The following is a 19,822-nucleotide window of genomic DNA, read 5'->3' as shown; positions in this document are numbered from 1 at the left end:
TTAAAAACAAACATTGAATAAGGCACCAGGAAATTAGTAAATGGAGTTGACTGTTTTACAGTGTGATATAAATCTGATTCAAAGATTTGAAGATGCAGATTTTGTTAACTTTTAATTTTTGTGTCCGAGTACATTTTATATGTGAACAGCGTTTTTTTTACAGCTGAAAATTAATATGAAAAAAAAAATGCGATCGACCTATAAGCACCTAAAATCCGTGACGAAGAACTTTCTTGTAATTTCTCTCTGTAATTTCTTTCTAGTAATAACCAATTTTAAGGCTACAAACACTATCAGAATCAAAATGCCACTAAGTGTCAGGCTGCAGTAAGAAATAAAGAAATTTGTAACTAGCTACGAGGCTTATTCGGAAACTAAGTACCGTTTTGAAAAAAAAAAAAACAATAGTAAAACAATTTTTTCGAATCCAATTTTATTTTTACATGAAAATACATGTCTTAAACTATTTTTCAACATAGTTTCCGCCAATGATCAAACACTTGTCATAGCGGGTGACCAGTTTTTGTATACCATCGTCAAAGAAACTTCCCGCCAGTTTCGATAACCACGACTCCACAGCATTTTTCGCGTCATCATCAGATCCAAAGCGCTTGCCACCAAGCTCGAGCTTCATGTGCAGGAACAAGTGATAGTCGGACGGCGCCAAGTCCGGGCTGTACGGCGGGGGATCGAACTGATCCCAATGAAACTGTCGAATTAACGATTGAGTGACACCAGCAGTATGGGGCCGAGCATTGTCATGGAGCAACAAAATTCCTTTACTGAGCATTCCTCTTCGTTTGTTTTGAATGGCACGCCTTAGTTTTGTTAAAGTCTCACAGTATAGTGCCGCATTAATGGTTTCACCTCTCGGAAGAAATTTAGTAAGCAAAACGCCTTTCTTATCCCAGAAGACAGTGCACATGATTTTTTGTAATGACATTGTCACTTTGAACTTTTGTTTTTTTTCGGAGAATGAGTGTGTCTCCACTCCATCGATTGTTGTTTCGATTCTGGTGTGAAATGACACACCCAAGTTTCATCACCTGTCACAATTTGGTTTGAAATTTGAAACGTTTTCTCCCTCATCACTGTACCGCGTGAGAAATGTCAGGGCACTACCAAGTCGCTTTGTTTTGTGAACATCAGTGAGCATTTTTGGAACCCATCGGGAACACAGTTTGCGATAATTCAAGCGGTCAAACACAATTTCGAACAAAACAGTACGTGAAATTTGTGGAAATGCCTCTGAAAGAGTTGTCATTGTGAAGGGTCTGTTTTCATGAATTGCTTCCTCAACTTTCCTTACCAAATCATCGGTGACAACAGAAGGTCGACCACTCCGAGCCTCGGCGTGGACATTTGTTCGACCTGCATTAAACATTCTTACCCACTTTCTCACCATTCCATCACTTATCGCGTATTCACCGTAAACCTCTGTCACTTGACGATAAATTTCGGCCGGTTTAACATTCCTCGCGTTCAAAAATTTAATCACGGCACGAATCTCACAGTCAGCGGGAGAACTAATTGTTTTAAACATTTTGAATGTGCACAGCAAACTGAAAACACAACATAGAGCAAACAAAATGGCGACAATGGAAAGTCAGTGAACTAGAAAGACTAGTGCGCATGCGCAGGACGCCTACCACTGCGCTGCGACGGCGCTAGAATGAAACGGTACTTAGTTTCCGAATACGCTACGTATATAAAAAATATGTATTTTTACCTATGCATGGAAGAAAACTTTAATAACTAAGAGAAAGAGACTAGGTTGTTGTTATTTATTCTCAAGTTTTATCAGACTTGATAAATGGTCTCTGAAAACTTGAAAAGTTTTTATAATTGTATTATTTTTAGCTTAAATTAAAGTAACTTATTTAATAATTAAGTAAGTTTGTTAGTATTTGAAAGAAATGTCAGTCTGAAGAATTTAATATTTAACTCTCAAAACATCGGAATTTTAAAGTGTAACCAAGAATAATGTTTTACCGGTCCCAAAATTTAGATTTCAAACAAGAAATAAATATAAATTTGAATAGCTTTCCTTTGATATATTATTACTGTTATTTATGTATGTTTTGATAATTATTTAGCAAGTGAAATTAAACATTTATTTGAAATATTTCTTATTTACGTAGTAAAAATTTTTATTTTGTTAAAATAAAATTTCTGGTTCGTCAGCTGTTTCCATATTGCGAATTTGGCGCGCACGCAATTTCAGCTTGAAACCACCGAAGTAGAATTTTGGAATTTCTGCCCAAGACAAAAATTTAGAATAATGCATTTGGTTCAAGCAATAACTGGATAGGCGAATCTTTCATTAATACATAGCATATTAACTTCACCAAACACTTACGTGTTATACTTAACGAAATACTCATTTGATGCACCTGCATGAAACTTATTATTGCTGACAATGATTGGATTATCTAGTTTCAGGCAAAAACTTCAAGCTCCCATTTAACAGGAAATTCTGTACTTAAAAAATATATATATATACACTGGTGTGCAAAAATTAAGGACGAGACGGTTTTTTCAATATAACTTTGTACAAAAGCTTTCCAAATCAACACATTTAATACCGTAAGATCCCCAATACGTAAGGACATGAGTAATGTAAGCAACACTTACTAAAAGAGAAATCAGAGGGATAAAAAGAAGCTTTATTGAAAAAATAGCATGGAGCGCAATGCGACTGAAGGCCGAAACATCCCTGTGATGGGTGTCCAGCAAGAAACATCCGGTCTTTAATAGGGGATATGATCTCCCCTGACTGCTAGGCAGGTTTCACAGCGTCTGCCCATGCTGAGAATGAGGGTGTCAATGAGTTGTTGAGGCATTGCTGCCCATTTGTCTTGCAGCGCCAATTGAAGCTCCGGAATCGTTACTGGTGGTAAGGTACGAGCTGCCAAGCGTCTGCCTAGAAAATCCCATACATGCTCGATGGGATTGAGATCCGGAGATCGTGCCGGCCAATCCATACGTTCAATATCCTCACTCTCTAAGAGCTGTTCGGCAGCTACTGTGCGATGACATAGTGCATTGTCGTCCATGAAAAGGAACTGCGGACCCATAGCGCCTCTAAAAAGACGCACATATGGAAGAAGAATCTCGTTACAATAACGGGTCCCGTTGACTGAACCTGCGTCGAAGATGTGAAGATCTGTACGACTATCAAGCATGATGCCTCCCCAAACGAGAACACCGCCACCTCCATACCTGTCCCTTTCAATGATGTTCGAGGGACGATTGCGGCTTCCCCGCTCTTTCCAGATGAGTATGCGATGAGAATCGCTACTCAGACTGAATCTGCTCTCATCTGTAAAGAGTACTCGTCCCCATTCATTGTCTCTCCAATTCCGGTGTTCCCGGCACCACAGAGAACGCCTTCTCCGATGAACAGGTGTTAGAGGTACACACCGTACAGGGCGTCCTGCAAACAGACCACCACCGTGCAGTCTTCTGGCCACGGTAAAACGCGATATCGGTCGTCCAGTCGCCTGTGTCCTGTGTCTAGCGATTTCTCCCGCTGTCTGCCGCCTGTTTCTTCTGGCCTGTAAGGCAATATACCGGTCATCTGCGGGTGTGGTTCCTCGTGGAGGACCACTACTAAACCCCCGGATAGCTGTTCCTGTAGTTTGAAATTGTCTCCAAAGTCGTGAAACGATGCTGTGAGCAATTCCGAACTCTGCAGCCACACCTGTCACACTGCGGCCTTCCTCCAACTTCCCAATGATTCGACCTCGGGTAAAAGCATCCAGATGTCGTCTAACAGATTGATTATTCGCCATTTCTCGCTGAGGCAGCAACTCGGTGTGATTTTAACTGCTATACGGCGTGCAATCTCTTTGCCAGAAATACTCATCTTACATCGACAACATGCTTTATACTACTCAGACACTCTCCCATTACATTTACCTGCATATCTGCGCATGTGCTACCGTACATCACCTTACTTAATCTCCTGATTGGTCTTTCTGTCCGCTCTGCCTCTTCGTTCAGCTGATATGCTAATTTTTCGAATTCATCCTTAATTTTTGCACACCAGTGTATATTCTCCTATTATTCGCTGTGTATCCTCTGCATGAGCTATCACTGATTATGAAATGAAACTGCTGCAAATACTACAAAACAGTGTCTAAGTTTATTACTGAAACCCAAGATCTGCTCCAGAACCAGTGCAGTCTGTGTGGCTGCACAAGGCAGCAGGATTTAGAGGATGCAAAATGTTTTGAATTTAGAGAAGCACCAAGCAACAAAATTTAGGAACGACAAAATTCTTAGAATTTCTAGGAGGCACTTGATGGTAGAATTAAAAGGCGACAATTTTTTTTTTTTTTTTAATTTAGGAGGACACAGGGTAGCAAAAATTAAGACCCGCAGAGTTTGCACCGGATGACAAACTGCCTAGATTTGCTGAAGCCTTCTCTTCATCAGATATATTGAGATTTAATATGGGGAAAGGATTTTCTATACGCTTGCAAAAAGCGATTTTTAATAAAGCAAAAAACTGCACTTATGTTGAGTATGGTGACAGTATCGTATTTTTGAAGGTGACGATATGTATGATGAAGATAGGTAATACATATAGATCAGTTTTCTTTGTTTTTCTTATATTCTCTTTGATGACACAGGTATTAAAATTATTACATAGTGTTATTACTTTTTCGAGAATGCTAAAAGTGTTTCATACCCTTCTCTTCCATTTCCATGTTCTTCTGCACATATTCCATGAGCATGCCTCTACATGCCGCCCAGACGATATAGTGGTTAGGGAAGCCTACTACGGTACCAAAGGACCCGAGTTTGAGTCCTGGAGAAGGCATAGATGTTCGTAAATGTATAGCGTCTTTGCGGCATGGAGGCACTCTTAAATATACAGCGAGCCGAATGTCCTCTCGTGTGGATTGGTGGTAGAGTAGAGGAGTGGGAGACCTCCGGGGTGCTCTTCTTCAAAATTGGGTTGGAGATAGAAGTCCAACCTCCTTAAGGAGACTCATACACCTTAAACCCCTTATGATCTTCGAATATGTGACTGTTGCAAGAATTGGGATATTTTATTTATTTTAAAAGCAATTACTTCCAACTTTTTACAGCTGACTACATAATATAGCTGCTTTGGAAAATAGTAACCAGAAAGTTTGTGTTACCGCAAATATTTTTGTAATTTAATCCTCCTTGTGACAAAATATTTCGCCGTGTTTCCACCTTGCGCGCATGATATTTTAAAAATGACTAATGGTACATACTTGAAATTTGATGGAATTCTTTATATGGGCACTACTTTCTAATTGAACCAACAATCTGATGAATATTTTAATACTGAAAAATTTTATGGACGAAAACATTAAAAATTTTGTTAATAAAATACATTTTATAAACTTAACTCCAAATAAAATAAAAATTTAACATGAAATTTTTAGAATTTTAGGTTTACGGTAGTTTCCAAATGTTATAAAAGCTATATATTAAATATGGAATTAAATTATGAAACAGAATGTTTCAAACTGTGCGCGCAAGGTGGAAATACGACGAAAAATGTTGTCACAAAGCGGATTAAATTATAAAAACATTTGTGGCAACACAAACTTTCTGATTACTATTTCAGAAAGCAGCTATATTATGCAGTCAGCTGTAAAAAGTTGGTAGTAATTGCTTTTAAAATAAATAAGTTATCCCAATTCTTGCAACAGTCACCTATTCGAACATCTTATGGATTTTAAGGTGTACGATTCTCCTTAAGGCTCTGGAAACCATTTTTTTCATGAATTTCATGGAAAGGACAACAACAACATGCAACTTACATGAACAACATGTCACTTTGGCTTCCGAAAACAATTATCCTTTTTTTACTTTTTTAATAACTAACAATTGACCGCAATTATTGACAATAGGAAAACGATAGGCTTCATGGCACTCCATACAAAAATGCATATTGCTGCGATGTATCTTGTTTAAAACTCTCAGTTATTCTCCTTTTTATAATTGGAATGTACTTACGAGCATATTGTGTTAAAGAATCACAAGGAGTGCAGTCCGAAGAACCAACGTCAGAATAAGTATTTTCGGGACAAGGAGTGCACAGTTTAGAACCAAGACTGCTGTAGGACCCTGGTGCGCAAGGACTGCATTCTGATGTATAAGCCACACCTAAAAGCAAAGATAAGGAAGTTAGCGGTATCTACACAACAGCTGTTCACGTCATAAAACGAAAACGTTGTTTTTCAAACTTACCGCTAATTTCTATTTTCTTAATGCGAACTGGCTGGGATTTCCTCGTGTTTTCTGAGAACCCCATTCCTACGGTTTTCCAGTAAAGGACATTCAGACCCGCTTTCAGCTGAACCTGCAAAGATGAATGTTTAAGATGCAATACCTTTCAAATCGGGGATTAAATGAAAGTTGAAGCTGTAATTATAAAAAAAAAATTATTTAAATATTATTACTGTTGACGTTCTCCATTTAGCTTCGTCAGTGGTTCTGGGCCACTTATATTTCTCAACATCATCGATGGATTGGCACTGGTCATTTTGAGCCTGGAAAGAAACAAAGAAGCACTTGGTAAAAACTTTTGAAATAAACAATTTGCGATAGCTAATAGATTCAGAACTGAATAAAAACGTTCTGATGCATCTTGAGGTCCCCAGTCAATCTATTGCTTTGAAAATATGGCTCTTAAATTTAAAATTTGACACAGCTCATAATCATTTCTGTAATTTGGCTTTGGATTCAGATGAGATATCCCAAAGCATTTCAAAAAATGAGCTGATGTGAACCGATTTCCTAATACATTATTCTAAATCTGTCTTCTTAACTCTTTGAAGGGCAGGTTTTCTTTAAATCATTTTTTAATCTCTCTCTTTTTTTTTAAGTTGACTATGTGCAATAATTTAATAGGTTACATCTTTCCCCCATGCAGGACCAACGATTTTACAAAAGCCCCATAAATATATGACAGTTGTGTCAGGATTAGCACCCGCATGTAGACATTTAGCAAATCCAGAAAATCCACGGCAGTGAATTTTTCAGGCAGAGTCCTCCTATCTTTACTTTATCTAACACAAGTTTCTGTCTATTCTAACAGCGATTCCTAACAGTCTTTTGATTGCTTCTTTGCTTAATTTTAAGTAGTTCCTAACAGGATACTCTTTCCCCGTACAACAATATCGAAGCTTACATGTAGACTGAAGTTCTTAGCCGTCTATTCGACTGCGTTCCCGGAGCAGGGTGGTGCAGAGAGTAGATGGTTTCTGCTAGGAAGATATCACACTGTGAGGCTAAGGCCAGGTCAGTGGTCTTCCATGGTGGCGCTCACTCACTCACTCACTCACCTACAGTAACCACATTTCCTGTTGAACGTCTTACTCACTCGTGTGTGTGGTTTTAAAGACTGACTGTTTCTGAAGTTCCCTTGTAGCTCACTAGATGGCAATCAAGAAACATAAGCCAGTAGGTGATGCAGCAGTTCGTCTTCAAGAAAATAAGCATCAGTTATCGAAAACAACATCACGACGATGTGCACTCTGCAGCACCAAAAAACGGCTAGTAAGAACAGTGTGGGAATGCAGCACATGCAAAGTTGCACTCTGCTTGAAAAAGAAAAACTGTTTCCATGAGTACTATAGACACTGTATTGTAGGGATGTGTTCTGTGGGGCGGTGGTCACTGACACTAACCACCAGAAGTGGCCATTTTTTTCACATGTCTTGGACAAAATATGTATAATTAATTGTAGCAAATAATTTCATTTTAACACCTGACATAGTAAATAAAACAAGAGTTTTGCTGAAAACGTAAATTGCCTTTTCTTGCACCTCAAAGAGTTAAGAAGATAGACTGCTTCCATTGGTCACTCAAAACGGGCTTTTTAATACTTAATGGATTTTACAGTCACGTTCCATTTTATGTTTATCTTTTACTAATGAAAAGTAAATTATTTGTTTTGTAGTTCATCTAAATGATATCATAAATCTGTTGAAGCGGTTCTGATAGATGTTTTGGCATGCGCCACACTACATTTGCTAAAATTTCTATTCTTCAAACGTCATTTTATATTTGCCTTTATTTCTCTATCCTTTTATTGCTCATCTCGCAGAAGAATTATTAAATTTCCTGCCTGCAATTTGAGGATTTTCGTGGCACTCATACGAATACGTTTATAATATCAAGATATTTCCAGAATATTTGCTATGGTTATGAAAGCCCTGGATAACCAATCTTTGGAATCTTACTCGTCAAATTTCTGGTGATGCGCATAGAATGTTATGAATATCAATCTTATGCTAATCACTTATACACTCAATAATCGTCCAGCTTGGATTGGATTCCGTACGCGAAGGGATTTTTTTCCCGCCGAGGCAAACACAAACAATTCGTAAGGCAGCCTCCATTAATAATTGTACAATACTGTTGCGAGTGTACGGGTTCGTAGTCGACTGAATGCACACCGAATGATGAGAGCTTGACAAAAATTTCTTTTATCAAAAGAAGTACTTCACAGTTCTGGAACATTCCACTAAAATACTCGTACAGCTCTTCACTGTATCACGGAGTACAATCAGTAGTTGCATTACAAACTAGTTACATTTCAATACTCCGCATTCATCTCTGAACTAATAACTACTAAAATGCTTTGAACTAACTTTGAATCCAAAAAAATGCTTTGAACTAACAACTACTGCGCCAAAAAATGCTTTGAACTAATAACTACTGTGCCAAAAAATGCTTTGAACTAACAGACAGACAGACAGAAAGAAGTACAGGAGGCACCCAAACATCGCCATGGGCAAAACTGTATCGCCCCACCCACTGCACTAACCATCTATAGAAAAAAACCCTGACCGGGCACGCTAACACCATGCTCGGGAATTAGTTTACATTGCAGCATTCATAATACACAATTATATATTAATGGTGCATAATTTGCATTGCAGACAATATTGTCTCAGGTATACTTTACACGGGCATTTTGCAGTTGGATGGATAGATACAATAGTTACAATGGATAATTACAATAAGTTATTTACAGATGTATATACATATTTCTTTTGTGTTTCGGTTTGGAGCTTTGTTGGTGGGGGGAGTGTTTATGATATGTGGTTCGTTGTTTGTTTGGATTTTTTGTTACACGATTCACAGTTTATAAATTATGATTCATAGTGAAGTTCATAATACAGCATACAGTTTAAGAATTCATTTCATGGTGCATAGTGCTGAGTACGTAGTACTGGTGCATCTGTCACACATTGCGCAGTATGAAGTAGTTCATAGTTCGTGGTATGTGAAAAGTTACGGTTTTCTCAATAAATGGATATATTTAAGTGTGTTTTCTAAAGGCACTCTTGTATAGTATGAGGGTGAGAGTGAATATTCTTATTGTTGCGTTTTATGAACTTAGAGGATTATTTGGGGTTGTAAGCTATGGGATGACACAGGTTCAGTCCTTGGCGGTGCAAGAAATCAATAATATTTTTGATGTTTTGGAAAACTTTACGGTGCATAATAATGAATCTTCTAAATTCTATTCCAGTGTCGGTGGGATGGCGAATGTGATAGGCTGACGTTAGCGGACACTGAAATATGTAATGTTCAGGGTCTCCGCATTCCCCGCATATGCATCTATCCGACGTAGCCATATTGCGATCACAAAAATACTTGGGGAAGGGACCGTGACCCGAGATGTACTGGGTGATGAAGTATGTTGAAATTGTGGTATTTTCATCAGCCTTGGGTAGTAGTTCGATTGTACGCCGTCCTTGTGGTCCTTGTTCCCATTGACGTTGCCACTTGTCATTCGCCATTTGTTTTAGTTTGTATTTTAATGCTGATTTAGGCCAAGGGAAATGAATTTGAGATCCTGTTTGTTCTAGAGTTGCCTGATTTGCTAGATAATCGGCCCTTTCATTGCCTTCACAGGCGTTATGCCCTCTGGTCCATGACAGAACAAATTTCTTATTACTTGTGCTTATGATGTCTTGAATTTGCCGGGTTATAGAAGAATTTGTGTGCTGTTGTTTGATGGCATGTATGGAAGACTGACTGTCGGTGATTACGTGGATGGTATCTGTATTTAAGTCATTAAGTTGCATAATGCTGTTTAGTATGGCAACAACAACTGCGCCAAAAAATGCTCTGAACTAACAACTACTGCGCCAAAAAAATGTTTTGAACCATGGAGGTAAGAAAGGAAGGAGTGGCCAACCGGCACTAGAAGTGAAGCACTGTTTCGAAGCTTCGGTCACCAGACGGGGTGTTCTTTGTTTACATTCAGAAGCTCGCTTGACAATGCTCTGATAGTATTTCGACACACGACAGTTCCCTACAAATCGAAAAAGGGACACTTTCGCATGAAAGAAACATTCACAGTGTGATGTAAATAGCAATTTGTATAGTTTAGTGACATTTACGCAAAAATCACATCTTGGTTATTTTTCGATAACTAACAACAGCGATTTTAATTATGAATTTTTTTTATAAAATTCTAAGCTGTTGAACTACAAAAATATAAATTTTAACAAAAATGTTATGCTTAAAGAATGAAAAATACCTTACGGTACCTTTAAAATTGTATACGTCTTTCGATACCCTTGATAGAGTATTCGCTACTTTTATTTTATGTTCCAAACGCCAAAATGTTTTAAATAAAATAAATTTTTTTTACATCCATATATTATTTGACATGTACCTTTTAAAATTTTTTAGAGGAGAGGAATTACTGTTGCTCATTTTAAACTCATCATTTTAATTTTATATATCTGAAAAATAATCCCTTTGGGCTTACACGTTTTACTTATTTGGGTTAATTAAAAATAAAATATAGTGAATGCACAGAAATTAAAGATTTGCACATGCCGGAAATGAAAAATATGAAATATGTATGGGTATTTATGCATGTGCTTGCAAAAAGCATGTATCTGCCTTTAACAAAATACATAAATATTCATTAAATTATTTATAAATGTATTTGAAATGAAGAATTTATTCATTTATAAACAACTGTGAAGAAGTCTAATTATTAAATGTATCTAATTTATAATGATTATAAATGTTATCTAAATATATAATAACGTTAATATTGAATTGTAAACATAAATTGAAATCCTGTTGACAAAAACTATTTAAGCAAGAATTGTTCGTACTGGAAAACAATCTGTTAAAAGGCATTGTAAAGCAAATGCTATGAGATGCGCACTTAAGAAAGTAATAAAGAGTTTTGGAATATGTATTGTTGAAATTAAGGGTAAAAAAAATCTGATAAGTATAATTAAAAGAATAATTCCCCTTACATTTTATAATAACTCAGTTACAAGTTTTAAATAATACTTTAAAAAAATCCTTATTTTATTCCCTTTCAGAAATGTTCAGAGAAAGTTAAGTACTATTTTACGTATTTCGCTAATGTCTAATAATTCTCTAATTTAAAATGAACCGAATAGAACATTAATTATAAATTGACTTATATTTTTTGATTTAAAAGATGCCTCAGAAGGCAAAAAAATCATGTCATATTTAAGAAAGTATTTTAGGAAGAAGCTCTATAAATAGAAAAGTAGTAATGCATAATTTTAATATTAATAATACAATAAACTTTGATCTTAATTTTTGAACCTTAACCGAATAAAATCGAATTACCTTAAATTTTTTTTTCTAATGTAATTAACGAAAATTTGTGAAAATATTTCGTTCAAATTAAACCATTCTGAGAAAACTGTTCTGCGAAAAGTATAGCATTTAATTCCATTCAGAATGAAATGTTGTTTAAAAATATGTTGTTTTCATATACTTAGGACTGTGAAGTTCTTAAGCGTAGAGGAAATGATGTCATCGGAAGCCAAGCACGAGGAGGGATTTTTCATTGTGTGTGGCGCGGTACAGAGTGCTTATATGCGGGCCGGATACTGTTATAGTTGCATGTATAGATTAATTACAGTACCCATTACATATACATATAGTTTTATGACATTACAGTAACATATAGTTTCATGACATTTTTATTCCAAAAACTTACGGTTTTGTATATTTTTTCATACCAAAAAATATATATTTGATGTCATTTTTATTCCAAAAACATCAGACTTTTATGGAACTTTGTTCATATCTAAAAAACACATTTTATTCGAAAAACTTAAGATTTTTTTCATTTTTCCTCTAATTCTTTAGAGTCTAACATATCTCAAAATATGTAAAGAACATACATATTTTGTTAAAAAAAAACTTGCCATGTAAAAAAGTCTTTCAGGTTTTTGGAAAAGTGTCCCAGAAATGTCATTTTGACCCAATCTTTTATTCTAATAAACTCAAAATTTATTACAAACATGAAAATACTCGATGAAAGACATTTGAAGTTGAGTGTTCATAGCCTGCAAGATTACATCATGGTTATTGTTTCAAGGAACTTAAAAAGTTGTATATTTTTCTTACCTCAAAATTAAACAGAATGGAAGGATCTGTATACTGGTAGGTATAGGAAAGTACACCAGGCTTGACCAGCTTTACAGAATAGGTTAAAGTCGCTGCACAAGGTCCTCCATGGGAGGAGATAAATGATTTCTGTGGTTTCCAACCATACCTTTGATTTAAAAAAAAAAAAAGTATATATTTATTAAGCACAAATAAATAAATAAATAAATAAAGTCACTGGCAGCTACATTTATTCTCTTAGATATGTTTTTGCTATAAATACTACCAGAAAAAGTACCCGTCCTAAATTTTATGGCAAAACAGTCTATATTTTTCCATTAACCGCTATTTCTTCCACGCAAGGAGCTAATACGGATATTAATGAAAGATATAATGCTATAAAACATTACGTAATTTTATGATTTTAAATTACAAATATTGACAGTTTTATGCAATGTTACGGCTCATGTTTACTTGGACATACAACAGGAACTGCAATAATCTGACGTAACTTGAACCAACGTTGCCTTGGCAGATTGAAATTTTAAACAAAACAGATGGCAACCGTTATTAAAGGTTAAGGATTTGAAGTCCTGGAAAAACTAGAAGCGAGAAAATATTTTAGGAATTGTACACTGACTACCAATAAGTATTTGTACACCTGTGATAGAAAAGAAAAACTAACTTTATTCAAAATTAATAGTTGGTAGAGCCTCCACGAGAGGTAATTACAGCGTGGACCCTCCGGGGCACACTTTCTACAACTCTTTGTATGACAACTAATGGTATTTTCTTCCACTCGGCTTGGAGAAGACATAGAAGTTCCTTCACCGATTTCGCACGGGTAGTGCATCCCTGAATTCGGCGATGCAACTCGTCCCAGAGGTTCTCGATAGGGTTCAGGTCTGGACTCTGGGCAGGCCAGTCCATTCGATGAACTCCATTGACACCATACCAAGCCTTGGTTAACGTCGAAACATGACAACTGGCATTGTCGTCCTGAAAGTAACAATTGTCCAACCCGTAAAACTGCCACAACGTAGGAAGCACGTTGTCATCCAAAATAGTGCAGTAGGCATCGGAGTTGAGCTTACCATGAATGGGGACCAAGGGTCCTAGCCCATACCAGGAGAAACACTCCCAGACCATAATTCCACCTTCGTCGAACTTGACTGTTGGCACAATGCATTCTGGCAGGAGACGTTCTCCAGGTAGTCGCCAGACCCAGACCCTGCCATCCGAACGGTAAAGGGTGAACCTTGATTCGTCACTCCAAAGAACCCGTTTCCATTGATCTATGGTCCAATTTAGATGTGCTTTGCACTACATTAACCGAGCAGTGCGCTTGGACTTTGTGATCAAAGGCTTATGGGCAGCAGCACGACCATGAAATCCAAGCAGATGTGCTTCTTTACGGATGGTATTCTTTGAAACAATACTCCCGGATGCCTGTTGAAACTCCTCGCGGATGAGGGCCATCGGTTGGGTGCGGTTCTTCCGAATTTCTCTGGACAGCACTCGTCGGTCCCTATCTCCCAGTTTCGTTGGTCTGCCGACTCACCGATGTTGTTCCCTACACGATATACACGATGTTGTTCCCTACACGATATGTTTCTTATATTGACTTCCATGTACGAAATTGTAATGCGAAAAATTTCGGGTATAATATTTCAACGAAAATAGCCATTCTGACTGCTATCGAATGAAATTTAACGATGTTTTTGCGTGACATCTCTACGTAAAGACAGAATAAAGGACTGTTTTCCCCCAAACGAATTATGAACTGATTTAAAATCGATTTAGAAGAGATTTTTTTCCCTGACGTCTCTGCGTATGTATGTATTTCGCATAACTCAAAAATGAGTAGTCGTAGAACACTGAAATTTTGCATATGGGATTGCTATAACATGTGTCTGTGCATCACCCTTTTTCAGTGCCAGTCGGCCGCACCAAACGTATCTATATCTTTCCACGTTGTCCCCAGGCTCGGTAAGCTCAGGTTTTTTATTCTTATTTGTTGGTAAATTGTGCATCTTTTGCTTTAAAGTGATTGAATGATTTTGTTCTCATGTTTTGGTTAATGTTTTATGCCTTTCTTAATGTGAATCTGCATGCAATGATTGTAGAATTATCAGTTTTAAAGAGGCCTTAGGCCTAACGAAGCCGCAATTTGTCTACACTTGAAACTCTTAACAAAACAGTGAATTAAGTCAGTTAGTGCACCAATTTCAGTCTCTTTTTGCTCAGCGGAACCAAATATTAAGTTTTAATTTTGTGCATCGAAAATTTGGTCTTCCTGCCCATTGGCCGAATTGCTTGTTTTGGCGTAGAAACTATAATTTTAATAGCAAAAAAATTTTTTCTTGAACTTTTTTTAAGTGTATTTGGTGTTTTAGGTTTTTTTTGTATTTTACGTAGGTAAGTTGAAAAATAAGTTTTCCCTGTCGACTGTGGTCAGAGTTGTGTATGAAAGTCAAAAAATAGAATGAGACATTAAAGATATGACATACCTTTATTTTATTATTCTCGTACGAGTACGTTGAGACATTTGTCATATCGCTTGATAAGCTTCAAAAAGTCCTCCAAGAAAAATTCACGCTTTGCATATGGAAGAAGCGTTGAACGGCTATGGAAAGATTCGGAGGCGATTCGGAAAAAGCGGCCTGGCCTTCTCACATCTGGTGTTCTGCTGTTGGATGACAATGCCAGACCACATTCGGCGACGGCAACGCAAAACCATATTGCAACTCTTGGTTGGGAGCGCCTACACCATCCGCCATACAGTCCTGATCTCGCACCAAGCGACTTCCATCTATTTCCGGCTTTGAAGAAAAATCTCGAGGAAAGGCGCTTTGGAAGCAATACTGAAGTGAAACAAGCCGTTCAACGCTTCTTCCATATGCAAAGCCCTGATTCTTTCCCGGAGGGCTTTTTGAAGCTTATCAAGCGATATGACAAATGTCTCAATGTACTTGGTACCTATGTGGAAAAATAAAGGTATGTCATATCTTTAATGTCTCATTCTATTTTTTGACTTTCATACACAACTCTGACCACAGTCGACAGGGGACGTATTTTTGTCTTGCCGCTGAATTAATTGAACAAGAAATATATCTCTAATGAAAAAAGTAGGAAATAAGTTTAAATGAACTACAGAAAGTGTGTGTATAATTTAATAAGCAATTAAGGAAGTCATGTGGTGTGCACATACGATATTTTCCCACTGTAATACATAAAAAAATATTTTCAGCATAAAAATGTTGGATGTCCATAATTATCCAAATCTAACAAAGGTAGAGAGTCTTTCATTAATCATGATGAAAAAAGAGAATTTCTGAAAACCCAAGTTTTATCTCGGCTTTCTTGTCATAGCATATTTTCTGTTCATACTAATCAAATGGACAATCGAAATTGCTTACATTCTTTCCAACCTCAAACACGTAAAGAATACACTTCATTTCCGTTTCCGGCGTTCTAAAAGTTTCTGTTAACGCCAAAATTTCGCTTCCTTTAACTGCAGTTCTTAGATTATGCGTAAGTCCACGTTGTAAAGTTCGAATACATCTTTCTCGTGTAGTTCTGTTAATATTTCGAACAAGAAATTTTCATATTTCTTCCTTAAAGTTCATTGCTTTTGTTTGTTGGACTTTGCGAGGGTAATAATTTCTTGAATTACTACCGGGCAATAAATTTACTACGCTCAACAGCAGAAAAAAAAATAAAGAAAATAAAAAGAGGTCTTAAAAATAGATGCAAAACACTAAGCTGTGTTACAGTGTTTTGTTTATCAAGCACGAAAATTTTTATCACTATCACTCCTTTAGTTACGTCTGAATGATAAAAACTTGGTTGATAAAACGTAATTACGTCTGAAAGAAATAGCTACGAGATGCTTTTCCTCTCAGAAAAGGCTACTACTACAGCAGAAAGATGATTATTACACTAGAAAAGACTACTACTACAGCAGAACCTCGATTATGCGAGAAAACTGGAACCGTAATCACTTCGGATAATCGGAAATAAATTAATATTTCAATTGCTAGGTAACATTATAAGGTATTTCTCCCGTACTCTTACAATGCCTTTGTGGTGTAGTGGTCAGCACGCTCGAAGTGTATTCGAGAGGTCCGTGGTTCGAGTCTCGGCTAGGGCATTGCTCATTTTTCACATCTCCTGCTTCGAAATAATCTAGTGTCTCTACAGTGGCGCCCGAACTGAAAAAGGTGATGGACGATGATTCGCCACGACCAGTATTTGGCGATTGGGTCCCCTAATTCCCAGTCGACCTTCAAAAGGGGGAGCATATAAGATATTTCTCCCGCCTTTTAGCCTGCCTTCGTGGTGTAGTGGTCAGCACCCTCGACGTGAATTCGAGAGGTCCGTTGTTCGCGTCCCGGCGAAGGCATTGCTCATTTTTCATCTCTTCTGCTTCTGTCTCTACAACATTTGTTTCCTTTAGTGAACTCAGTTTTTTAGTTTTATATGTTTGTAAATTGTACAAATTGGGCATTAAAAGGGATTGAATTATGTTGTTCTTACGCTCCGGTTAAGGTTTTTATGCCTTTAGTTAATCTGCATGCAATAGTTACAGAATTATCAACAATTTAAAAGTTGTTTAAGTGCCACTAAACCTAACAAACCGCCACTTGTTTACATTTGAAACTAATGAATTCAGTTTCTGCATCTCCAGTGTGTTTTTGCCGAGTGGGACCAAAAGTAAACTTTCAGTTTTGTGCACCGAAAAATCTGCCTTCTTGCCCGATGGCCGAATGGCTTGTTTCTGCGCAGAAACACTGATTTTAATTGTAAAAAAAAAAAAAAAAAAATTAACTGTTTTAACTGTATTTGGCGTTTTATGCTTTTTTGTATTTTTCAATTTTTTAATGAAGACGTTTTGAGGGTTTATGCACTTTTGCTTTGCCGCGAAGTGAGAACCGAGTTGATTAAATGAGAAATCTATCTCTAATGAAATTCGAGGAAACATTTTTAAATGAAATGCAACAAAAATGTGTATAATTTAATAGGCCATACAAGGAAGTCATGTGAACCATCCTTTGTTAGTTTGTCTTATCAAAATTGTTTCATTAGTAAGATGGCTAACAAATTTTTTAGTCATTTTATTATTAACTTTTTATGTCTTAACATTTTTTATTAAATATGGCGCTCTTCTCACTTACGCCACATACAATTCAGTTCAACAGAAAAATCACAAAATATTTAAAAACGGCATCATAACTTTACAATTTCCGACAGACAGTCTCTTGAGCCGAAGATAAAAATGCTTTATTCCGTACAGTGGACGCCACTGCTCGCTTGAGGATGATTGAGCTTGTTAATCAAACGTCATTCTAACAAAATATTGAATGTTTTTAATTAGAGAGGTCCTAAATTAAATACATTTTTATTATTCAAATCAATCCGTTTCAAAAGTAAGAAATGAATATTCTTAATAAACTTATGTGTTGCTTTTAAACAGCATAATTCGTTAATCCACATCATACAGATTCAGTTTGAATGATAAATGTCTCACATTTACCGAATGGCAAGAGATTCGAATGAAAAGCAAAATCCCAGTGATTTTCACATTTACCGTTTTAACATCTTCCACTGTATCACTGTAATTTTTATTGTTCTCCGGACCTATGCCACGAATTATATTTTGGTTCCTTGTTTTCTATGTTTATCCCTTCCAAAACATCCTCATTTTGCGCTTTGCAACATGTTTACGAACCAATTGTCAGTTAGCGTTGCTTAACACATGCAAAGCATATATTTTATTGAAGCGCACAATAGAAAGACCGTTAACTAACACAACAGGATACGAAAACCCAAAATATCAATCACTGATCAGAGAATTCGCAAATGTGGCTGTACTCTTTTTGATGTTTACTGGATTTCTTTGAGCAGAGTGTTGGAATGCTTAATGGAGACTGCGTTCGGCAGAGAGTTTGTTACCAGAAGTTAAAACAAACTTGTTAATCGAATTTATAAAATAGGGTAGAAAAAGTCATACAAAATGAAGACCTTAAATACTGGGTTATTTAAATAGTTTTCAAATTTTTTAAAATTTTATTATAAAAATAATAATATTTGTTTTAAAATAAATAATATGCTTTACTAAATAATTTTTTTAATATAACAAAGCAGTATATTAATTTATGTGATGGACAGGTTTCTATGTTTGTGTGCCAAACTTCTAGAAACGGAGATTTTAGTTGTGGAATCTAGGAATCTCGAGATTTCTCGCGACAGGATTTTCAAGATGTTCTCTATTGGTATATTTAATGGATTTAGAATATGCATTTTCGAATTTGCACGTCATGCGTCTTCCAAAAAGCAGCATGGTCACCCTGCTAAATTGCAGATGGAATTCTACAAGAAATGTCGAGAATTCTTGCTTTGACATTTGAAGTCAGAGATGCATTTGCAGGATCGAAGATATAGTTTTTTGTAACAGAAAAATACGAAAAGAAAAAGACGAACAGAAGAGCCATAATTATTAAAGTGAATATGAGTAGAGTTACAAATCAAATCTTTTGTATGTAATCCTTTGTTTGCTTAACGTTACGTGACAAAATTTTAGTGCCTACTTAACACCTATTATCTTTTTTTGTTGCCTGGCTCTTCCGCCCCGGTATAGTTTTCTTTCTAAGAACTTGGCTTTCAGCTTTAAATGAAGAAAATACGAGAAGAGTAGGAATTATTTTAGTTTTCTAATAGTTATTTTAAATTTCGAAACCCTTTCATTTAAATTCTTGTTCTCCACCTACAACTCCCTACCAGAATGGTTTAGATTGGTTTATGTGATTACGGCAAAGCCTCGAGGGATATCCGCCTAAGGGGAGGGGTGCCTTCGTGGAATAATTTCTAAGGGAAATTGGCTTGTATACACGTTACACATGGGAAAAACCAGAAAAACGCCCATAAAGCTAGCCCGTTTGCGGGATACGAACCTCAGACCGAACTACCAGTATTCAGCGACCAAAATGAGTTTTCGGTATCGCGTTTAATGTAAACGAAGTACAATCAGTATTTAATGGGAAGTTCAGTACTTCTGTAGAAAAGCTCAAACGTTCTCAGTAGAGCGTGTTCTGCCTTCGGGCCACGTTGTTACTTTAAGCCTATCTTACTACGTTCGGCCGTAATCTTACGTCAGCCTGTTAGTATTCGCCTGTGAAGTTTAATTACCGGGCAACTCGGTTAATTATTCCTGTACAGCTTCGGCTAATTTTTAGTCAGTTCCAATTAGCTTAGTTTCTTATTTCCTATCTGAAGTTAAAACCCAAGTGAAGACTATAACCCTGAGAGGGGCTAACTGTTATTATTTCTTTGAGTGAATAAAAGGGTATTTTAACCCTTCTTCGGATTTTATCCCCATAATCATAAGATGACCAGAGAATAGTCGCTAGAGTCTTTACTA

The 19,822-nt window shown here is 36.6% G+C and overlaps 1 protein-coding gene across 2 annotated transcripts in view; it reads right to left on the bottom strand.

The window, feature by feature from the left end:
- Positions 1 to 19,822, bottom strand: part of LOC118203451 (endosome/lysosome-associated apoptosis and autophagy regulator family member 2-like) — a 195,613-nt gene that overhangs the window by 76,766 nt on the left and 99,025 nt on the right. For both annotated transcript variants that reach the window (XM_085813430.1, XM_085813436.1), the window contains exons 4-7: positions 12,424 to 12,571; positions 6,450 to 6,539; positions 6,238 to 6,349; positions 6,004 to 6,153 (exon numbers count right to left, since the gene is read on the bottom strand). In XM_085813430.1, coding sequence (XP_085669556.1) covers positions 6,004 to 6,153; positions 6,238 to 6,349; positions 6,450 to 6,539; positions 12,424 to 12,571 — 500 coding nt within the window. The remainder of the gene's footprint in view (positions 1 to 6,003; positions 6,154 to 6,237; positions 6,350 to 6,449; positions 6,540 to 12,423; positions 12,572 to 19,822) is intronic.

The sequence above is a fragment of the Stegodyphus dumicola genome, chromosome 1 (assembly GCF_044657685.1).
Source record: "Stegodyphus dumicola isolate Sdum_Otavi_A_Nest chromosome 1, ASM4465768v1".
Lineage (NCBI taxonomy): Eukaryota > Metazoa > Arthropoda > Arachnida > Araneae > Eresidae > Stegodyphus > Stegodyphus dumicola.
The sequence above is the reverse complement of the archived record's forward strand: the minus strand, read 5'-3'. Positions and strand labels throughout refer to the sequence as shown.